The sequence below is a fragment of the Otolemur garnettii genome, unplaced genomic scaffold, assembly GCF_000181295.1.
Source record: "Otolemur garnettii isolate 467f Iridium unplaced genomic scaffold, OtoGar3 scaffold00153, whole genome shotgun sequence".
Taxonomy (NCBI): domain Eukaryota; kingdom Metazoa; phylum Chordata; class Mammalia; order Primates; family Galagidae; genus Otolemur; species Otolemur garnettii.
The window spans coordinates 191,630-201,196 of record NW_003852548.1 but is presented as its reverse complement, the minus strand read 5'-3'; the positions used below and the strand labels follow the sequence as shown (position 1 = coordinate 201,196).

The following is a 9,567-nucleotide window of genomic DNA, read 5'->3' as shown; positions in this document are numbered from 1 at the left end:
CGGGCTGGGGATTCGAATCCGCCACCTTAGGTGTATGTGGCTGGCGCCTTAGCCGCTTGAGCCACAGGCGCCGAGCCCCAACTCCTGGTCTTAAGCGATCCACCAGCCTTGGTCTCCCAAAGTGCTAGGGTTACAAGCATGAGCCACTGTACCTGGCCCCCTTTTAGATACCTTAAATGCATAACTCATTAACTTCTGACAATCACTAAGTTCTATCATTAATCTCATTCTGCAACAGGTTAAGAAAGGCTAAGTGACATGTATACAGTGATAGCAAGTGAGGGAAGTAGTTGGGATTTGTACCCAGGCTATATGGCTCCCAACCTCCTTCCTCTGCATAAATCTAAAACAATGAATGGAATATTTACCAAATGTCTTCCACCAGTCCTATGCTGGGATAAGTCAGAGAAAGATACAGGATCTTTTTCTAGGGGTTTGTGTTCTAGTTAGAGAAATAAGCCATTGGCAATTAGCTAGATTTTTTTAAAATGTTACTGTATGGAACAGAAGTTTAGATATATTAAAGTCACAAATGTAATCAGTAAAGGAATTAAAAATAAGAATTTTAACAAACATTGTGAAGGGCTAAGGAGCCCAAAGAGCTAAATCCTTATTTCCACAGAGGGGAGGAATTCAGGAAATGGAGGTATACAGGTATTCCCTACACCTATGGAGGTACCTGCCAGAAGAACTGACAACAGAAATCTTTTGGCTCGGTGCCTGTGGCTCAAGTGGCTAAGGCGCTAGGCACATACACCTAAGGTGGCAGGTTCGAATCCAGCCCAGGCCGCCAAACAACGACAGCTGCAACCAAAAAATAGCTGGGTATTGTGGCGAGCACCTGTGGTTCCAGCTACTTGGGAGGCTGAGGCAGGAGACTTGCTTGAGCCCAGGAGTTGGAGGTTACTGTGAGCTGTGATGTCACAGCACTCTACCCAGGGGGACAGCTTGAAGCTCTCTTTTAAAAAAAAAGAAAATAAAAATCTTTCAAAGAGACTACCCTTGGGAAGTGTGGCTACAAATGCATATACGATTACTTTTTATCCCATACCACTTCTGTATTCTTAGACTGAATGTGTGACTATCTACATTTTAATATAATGCAATTTTAATTGTAAGAGAATTACGACTAAGGAGGGTGGATTGTGCCTGAGTTTGCTTTTCCTCCCTTCCAGGGCACCACTGAAATGAGAAAAAGACACAGCATTGTTATAAATCTAGAAATCACTAAAAGTAAGGAAGCATGCCATCAGCACATCAGAAATCCTGATGAATCTCTACCAGGCAGTGGATACGGAATTATACTAAGCAATAAAGAGGATATTATAGCTGAAAACCCTTCGGGGAGAAGTTACAGATTAGTGGGAGCCACATCTGCCAGCACAAGAGGGTCTAAGAGAGTGGGTGTGTTTGCTGAGTAGGAGCAGGCTCTGAGGAGTCATCAGTAAACCCATGGAGGTCAGCATGTGCACACAGCTGAACTTATCTATAAAACACAGTTTTCATCAAGCTTTACTGTGCTAATGGGTTCCCTGGAGAGCTTGTTGAAGTGCACAACCTGATTCTGAAGATCTGGAGTTGGGCCTCAGATCCTAGATTTCTATTTAGAGCTGAGCAACCAGGCTGCTGGTCCATGGACCATACTCTGAATATTAAGAGTGTTCTAGAAAGACTTCTTTGAGATGGGCCTATGGAAGGGGAACTATGAATGGAAGAGAAAAAGGAGAATAATATATCTGAGGAGTTTCTGGATCCCCACAACGGGCTGCGGTAAAAGCAACCAAAAAAAGCTGCTCGGCTCAGGACTGAAATACTCTTTGCTGAAGTATTCTATTCCTCACTGGGAATGAAGTCCTCTCAAGTTTATTTATTTTCTAAATAAAAAAGAGTTGAGTGGGAAATGAGTATTGGTAAGAGGAAGAATCTAGTAACACACAGTATCAAGGCAGATTTGTAAGATTCTGAGGAGAAATAAGAGAAAACAGAAAACAATGTTAAGATTTACAGTGTTAACCACAAAGTGAGGGCAGATGAGAACATAGTGGGGACTTGGCTTGGTGAAGGTCACTAGCAAAGCTTTGTTGTCTGTATTGAGTCCAGTAAACCAGGTATAATTATTTCCCTGAGGGTAAAAAAAGGAGTCCAAATTTCAGGCTGAAAGGGCCCACAGTATGCCCAATAAAGAAGAAATACCAAAACTTACATCTATTCTGGTAAAAACACAAAAAAGCCTAAGAGGGGGAAGAAAAATTCCTAACAGTTTCCAGAAAGGAGGAAAGAAAGGAATGAAACCAGGATTGGATCTAAGAACAGAAGTGGCCACAGGGTCTGAACACCAAGCAAAGAACATGACAACTGGAATAGACTGCTAGGCAAAAGCCTCATTTGCATATAACAATAGCACATGTCATCAGAACTGAGGCATATTCATAAGTCTGGAGGTTCTAAAAAGGGCTCTTGGGTGCCTTCCAGAGGCCAAGATCTCACAGGTCAAGCCGGTTCCCCTTTCCTTGGCCTAACTCACCTGGACAGCTCCGCATTGGGGTTTCTCTGTTTGTCACCCAGGACTCTTCTCCTGGTCCCAACCTGAAGATCCCATCTGGTTTGGTGACTAAATACCCTGTTCAGAGGAAATGACATAGAACTTTGTTATGAACGCTGAAGACATTCCAGAACAGAGGCCTTTCCTTATAAGATGAAGATGGCTTGGTTGTGGTGACTGCCCCATGCACATAGGTATTTGCCCCTCAGTACAGAACATTCATGTAGCAGGTGAAGACACAAGCATCCTGTCCAGTATCTAAATGGGGCTATGGGATTTCTGAGCTGAGCCAGCAGCAGCTCAGAAAGGGAGACACTACTGGGTGCACTCTACATCACACTGTACAGTGGTCCCTCACCCACAGACACCAAGTGGCTGTAGTTCTCAAGCATGACATCCCTGTAGAGGTTCTTCTGAGCAGAGTCCAGTTGCTGCCATTCCTCCAGGGTGAAGTCCACAAACACATCCTTGAAAGTCAGTGATTCCTGTAACAGCACATTCCTTTTTAGCACAAAGGGATCATCCTGGGGGACAGGGACATGACACCTCACACACATGGAGGGCTTATTCTGTGCCCGTTCTAAGTCTTTTACATGTACTAAAGATTGTTCATCACCACAACCCTAGGAGAAACTTGACAGCCGAGGAATATGAGGTGCACAGAGCCTAAAGTAACTAGCCTAGGTCACATAGCATGGAATGAGGAATTCAAATCCACCCAGTCTGGCTTCAACATCTGCCTTTCTCTATATAACTGTTTTTATGCTATTCACTTGTCATAATTTGTCACAGTGAATCACATAAAGGATCTACGTAACTAAAATTATTTTAAACTTTATAGGAGAAACAGATAGGCTGTTTAGAAGTATCTTACCCTAGAAATTCATTCAACACATATTTATTGAATGAAGACCAAGCTGGTAAGTTCTATGGATATAAAGACTAATATTAAAAAAATGCTCTTGCTCTCAAAGAGCTTCAGTTTGATAGAGAAAGAAAAACATCATTTACAGACTGGTAGATGACAGGGAGGGAGGAAGGGGGTCTGCCTTACAGGAACAATGACAGATGTAGAACAGGGCCCATGTGGCCCAGAGAGGAGAAGTCAGTTCTGCTGGGAGCTGACAGAGCAAGCTATTCAGGGCATACAGATCTAGAACAAATCATTCTAAACATAGATAATCAATCATGACAATCAGTCCTAATGGTAGCTCATCAATCATGAGACAAGAACAGGAAACCAGAGGGTCTGTGGCCTTGGCAGCTGACTGAGGCAAAAAGGGGAAAGGTCTATGTTTTTCAATAAACAAGAACTCATTTATAGAATTGCTTTAATTCCTATCTTCTAGAAGTATCCTAAGACAGATCAGGGGCGGCGCCTCTGGCTCAGTGGGGTAGGGCACCAGCCCCATATACGGAGGGTAGTGGGTTAGAACCCAGCCCCTGCCAAAACTGCAACAAAAAATAGCCGGCACTGTGGCAGCTGCCTATAGTCCCAGCTACCTGGGAGGCTGAGGCAAGAGAACTGCCTAAGCCCAGGAGGTTGCTGTGAGCTGTGACACCACCGCACGCTACCAAAGGCAATAAAGTGAGACTCTGTCTCTAGAAAAAAAAAAAAAAAACCACAAAGACTGATCAGCCAGCTGGGTGCAGTGCCATACGCCTATAATCCTCGCACTTCTGGGAGGCCAAGGTGGATTATCACTTGAGGCCAGGAGCTTAAGACCAGCCTGGGCAACATAGTGAAATACCATATCTACAAAAATTTAAAACAATGAGTTAGCTGGGTGTGGTGGCATTCACCTACAGTCCAAAGTTACTTGGGAGGCTGAGGCAGGAGGATCACTTGAGCCCTGGAGTTTCAGTTCCTGTGAGGTATTATGATACCACTGCATCCAGCCTGGGCAACTGAGTAAGTCACCTGTTTATGCTCTGAACCCCATCCTCTTTTGTCTACACATGGTGATCGTAAAGAGACATTTTGCACCAACAAGGCCCAAACTGGCCACAGTGAGCACCAGTTTACTTATCTGTGCAGGACAGGAAACAGGAAAACCAGCATGCCAGAGGGTAGTGATAGGCAAATTTCTCCAGCAGGTCTTCTCAGGGCAGCCTAACTCCCCTCCCACCCTCCTTCCCAGTGATAGATGAGGTGCTAGGGACCATGCCCACATTGGTGAGTGTAGGGTCTACCTGGCTTAGAAGCCCTGAATGTCAAAATTCACCGTGCACATAGCTATCACCTAGAATTCTCATCTCCAGAAAGTTACCTTACAGACCAGACGTATTCAGGTGCATACAAACTAGGATATACATGGAATTCATGACTATTTATAGCATCAAAAGACTAGAAATATCCTAAATGTACAAGCTTGGCAGAAAGGTAAATAATGGTATTTCCAGCCAGAAGAATATTAAGCAGCCATTTTTGTAAATGAGATATCCAAATGGTTTTCAAAACAGGGTGATTTTGTTCCCTCCAGAAACATTTGACAATGTTAGTAGAAATTTTTTATTGTCATGACAAGGGAGGTAGGAAAGAGGTACAGGCGTCTAGAGGGTAGAGGCCAGCAATGTTGTTTAATATCTTCCAATGGACAGGACAGTTGTCTATTAACAAAAATTACCTGGCCTAAAATGTCAGTAGTGATGAGGTTAAGAAAACTTGGGATTAAAAAAAAAGAAAACTTAGGGTAGACCAATATGTTGTGAAATGGAATGATCATTAACTTATGGAAAGGACCAGAATGTACACTAATTTGTTAGCAAAAAAAGAAACAAGGGAAAGAAAAAAGATTCATATATTTAGGTAGATATGTGTATATAATCTCTGGAAGAATACATGAAAACCTGGAAGAGGAGACTTTGGTTGGCGATAGAGCAAGAGGGAACATGATGTTTCTCCTTTTTTTCAGCAAAGCTTTTATTTAGCCAGGCATGGCTGCTCATGCCTGTAATCCTAGCACTTTGGGAAGCTTAGACAGGAGGTTCACTTGAAGCTAGAGTTAAGAGACCAGCATGAGCAAGAGCAAGAACTTGCCTCCACACAATAAATAAATAAATAAATAAACAAATAAATAAATAAAAAAGAAAAATCAGTCAGGCCTGGTGGTGTGTGCCTGTAATCCTGATTACTTAGGAGGCTGAGGTAGGAGGATCACTTGAACCCAGGAGTTCAAGGTTATAGTGAGCTATGATGAGGCACTCCAATCTGGGGAACAGAGTAGAAAGCTTTTTAAAAAAATTTTTTTAGAATGTGTAAAAATTACTTTAAAACATGTTCAATTTAATTGATTAATGCTTTATTCAGAATACGGGTTTAGAATCTTGGCATCTATATCCTTAAGTAAAGCTAGTATATAATTTTCTTTCTGGTTGTATCTTCATCAAATTTAAGGTTAGGCAGATTTATAAAAGGAATTGGATTCTTCTTTGCTTTTGTTAGCCAGGAAACCTTAAATGTAGAAATCACCTAGTCTTTACAATGTTGGGAAAGTAGTAATTAGCACAAACTTAGAGAAGGCAAATTTAAGGAAATATATGTGTAAGGAAAAGAAGAAATGAGGTACAGGTCCCAAAAGAATACAAAGGGCAGAGGTTCGCAACCTGTGGGTCACAGCCCACGGGAACTGTATTAAAGGGCCGCGGCATTAGGAAGGTTGAGAACCACTGACATAGGGAATCGTCTTTCTTTCTTTGCTCCTCTTGCTCTTTCTTTCTTTGTCTCCTTCTGTCTCTGAGGGTAAGGATTAAAGAAACCTACAGTAGTTGACAGGTTGAATAGAAAACAGAGGAAATTGACAGATTTTTTTCAAGGCTACAATATAGATTCCTAAAAGCTTCCTCAAGTTCATTGGAAAAAATAGGGGTAAATTAGGAACTCACCTGAGACACAGCCATCCTGTTCTGCTCTGTAAAAAGGATGGAGATCTACAAAAGTAGAATTAAGAGGGTTGAGATCAGTGGATACAGACATGAGACTAACATAATTAACCTAATAATAATCACCCATGCACCCTGGGAAGAATGATCTGGAAACATGGCCTGGTAGCTCCAGCCATTCCTATAGGATTTTGCTAAGATCACGTGCCCTGTTTATATGAAATTTTGTTTGCTTACTGGAAAGATATTTGACTTCTTACTAAAGACATCTACTTCAGAAATCATTAACAATTTGACACTTTTATCTCCAGAATTCTGCTAGAAACTTGTCATAATAAAGCGATTATAAATGTGCACAATGTAGTAATTCCCATGACTCAAAATTTGGAATTATTGAAATAAAAAAAATCAAAATTTGTAATCAACCAAACTTCCAACAAAAAGAACCCAAAACATATGATACATACAGAAACGAGGCAGGTTAGGTGGCAAGCACTTGTAGTCCCAGCTACTCAGGAGGTTAAAGTGGGAGGATCACTTGAGCCCAAAAGTCCAAGGTCAGCCCAAGCAACACAGCAAGGCCCTATCTTTTAAAATAAAAATGCTACTGAAAATTTGTTTTCAGTTCTTAAGGTACTTAAAAGTGGGTACAAAAAAGTGTAGTGTCATCTCATTTTGGTTAAGCAATATTATCATATATGATGTATTGAAGAGAATTTATTCAAATGTTAACACTGGTTACTATTCATGGTGATTTAAATTTCCTTCCCTTATTTATTTCAATTTTCTCACTTTTTGACAATATTATTAGTGAAATAAAAATTAAAAATTATTAAAAATCACCTATTATCAAACAGAACCCTAGAGATAAAAAAAGACCTCAGCAAAGCATGTATGAGAAGGATCTCTTGATGCAGTTTGCTGACAGAAGACAAACCAGGGCTCAGAGGAATGCAGGGAGGGTGGGATGGGGGCAGGTGAGTAACAGTACTGCATTCCTTAGTTCTATGTGGAGTGGAAAACCACTGTGCCTGCCCTCCTCTGTCCTCCACACATCACTGGCTGTTGCATCACCCTGTTCCTGCCCATCCCTTCCTCTTTTCCAACAATTTGCATTTTGACTGCCATTCTCTCTTGTTTGGCAGTTTTTCAGAAAGTTTTTGCAAGAGCTTCTGGGCAGAGTAACCATCATATACTGGAGCAACCACTGTGACAGCATCAATACAGTAAGGAGGTCCATGTAACCTAACAAGTCATGTTCTTAGGCCTGGCTTCATTAAGCATGAAAATGAGGCAACAGGCTCGGCACCCGCAGCTCAGTGGTAAGGGTGCTAGCCACATTCACCGGAGCTGGTGAGTTCAAACCCCACCCGGGCCTGCTAAACAACAATGACAACAACAACAACAAAAAGATAGCTGGGCATTGTGGCAGGTGCCTGTAGTCCCAGCTACTTGGGAGGCTGAGGCAAGAGAACTGCTTAAGTCCAAGAGTTTGAGGTTGCTGTGAGCTGCAATGCCATGGCACTCTACCAAGGGCAACATAGTGAGACTCTGTCTCAAAAAAAAAAAAAAAAAAAAAAGGCAAAGGAACTGTATGACAGCATACTTGTACACTACTATGCAAATCTACACACATAAACTAAAAATGTGTTTTCAGGCTAGATGTGGTGACTCATGCCTATAATCCTAGCACTCTGGGAGGCTGAGGTGGGTGGAATGCTTGAGCTTAGAGTTTGAGACCAGTCTGAGCCAGAGTGAGACCCCATCTCTACTAAAAATAGACAAACTAGCTAGGTGATGTTTGCAGGTACCTGTAGTCCCAGCTATTTGAGAGACTGAGGCAGGAGGATCACTTGAGCCCAGGAGTATGAGGTTGCTGTGAGCTAGGCTGATGCCGCAGCACTCTAGTCTGGTGAACAGTCTGTCTCAAAACAAATTTTCAGCACCTTGGTGAGAACAAAGGGAGATTCAGCATTTCCCCTGAGCAGCTGTAGGGTTGATTCCATGGCACAGACTCAAATCAAAAATAGGTATGGCAAGAGATGGGGGCACTAAGGTGAACAAGCAGGTGTGCTAGGAGAGATAAAGTCTTCTGTGGCTGGTCATGATCCTTCCCAGTCTCATCCTGCCTTTGCAGGCACTACAGCAGGGTATCTTCCCACCATGGTAGATATCCTTGCCTCGATCTACCTGTGACTTTCATCTCTCTCCCCTCCAACAGGGATCAAACTGCCCAAAGTCACAAGGTCCTTCATGGCAGCTGGAAATAGAGCCATCATTGTCTCTCTCAGCTGACAGTGAGAGACAAACACCACTGTATTCCAGCTCTTCTAGGACCACTATCCTGCGAGCCTCTTCCCTCTGCCCTGAGCATGTGGGCCTGGGCTCTGTGTCCAGACTTTTCCAATTTGCCTCAGAGCCTCTCTCCTGTCCCCAAGGAGACAGAACCAAGAAATTCAGAGACAAACACATCTTAGCTGGGACCTTCACTGTAGCACCAGATCTCTGCCTGTGACCCCGGGGAACTCACCTCCTCCTGGAGCCTTAGAATGGGTCTTCTCAGACTAAGTGAGGAAGCATGGGCGCAGATAAGCTGGAGCCTGCAGTTGGTGAGCCGTGGTCTCAGTTATGCACTCTGAGCCTGGACACACAATGATCACAGGAGATTCCATTAGCAACCCTTTGCTACCTTCCATGGAGTGAAGTTCAGTAAAAGTCAAAGGTTTTCACTCAACAGAAGGTACAATGCCTCATTTTAGTTTTAAGTTAACATTCATACAGAGCTCACTACTCAACAATGAGTTACAAATTGCCTTACAAAGAGTCCCATCTTTGGAACCAGCTAATAGCCTGCTGTGCTACGTTAATTCATTTAAGAAATGAATGCCTTCTATGAACATGTCCTCTGTGTTGGAGATATATCGGTCAACAAAATCTCAGTTTCCCGCTCTGGTGGAGTCAGACAAGGAACAACAAACATAAACATAGGAAAAGGTGGCTCGGCGCCTGTGGCTCAACCGGCTAAGGCGCCAGCCACGTACACCTAAGGTGGCAGGTTCGAATCCCCAGCCCGGACCGCCAAACAGCAATGACGGCTGCAACCAAAAAATAGCCGGGCGTTGTGGCGGGCGCCTGTGGTCCCA

The 9,567-nt window shown here is 43.0% G+C and overlaps 1 protein-coding gene across 2 annotated transcripts in view; it reads right to left on the bottom strand.

Annotated features, from left to right (window-relative positions):
* Positions 1–9,431, bottom strand: part of KRBOX4 (KRAB box domain containing 4) — a 19,283-nt gene extending 9,852 nt beyond the window's left edge. For both annotated transcript variants that reach the window (XM_012811285.2, XM_023519062.1), the window contains exons 1-4: positions 8,955–9,431; positions 6,428–6,472; positions 2,901–3,027; positions 2,525–2,620 (exon numbers count right to left, since the gene is read on the bottom strand). In XM_012811285.2, coding sequence (XP_012666739.1) covers positions 2,525–2,620; positions 2,901–3,027; positions 6,428–6,442 — 238 coding nt within the window. In that variant the 5' untranslated portion in view covers positions 6,443–6,472; positions 8,955–9,431. The remainder of the gene's footprint in view (positions 1–2,524; positions 2,621–2,900; positions 3,028–6,427; positions 6,473–8,954) is intronic.
* Between the last annotated feature and the right edge of the window lie 136 nt (positions 9,432–9,567).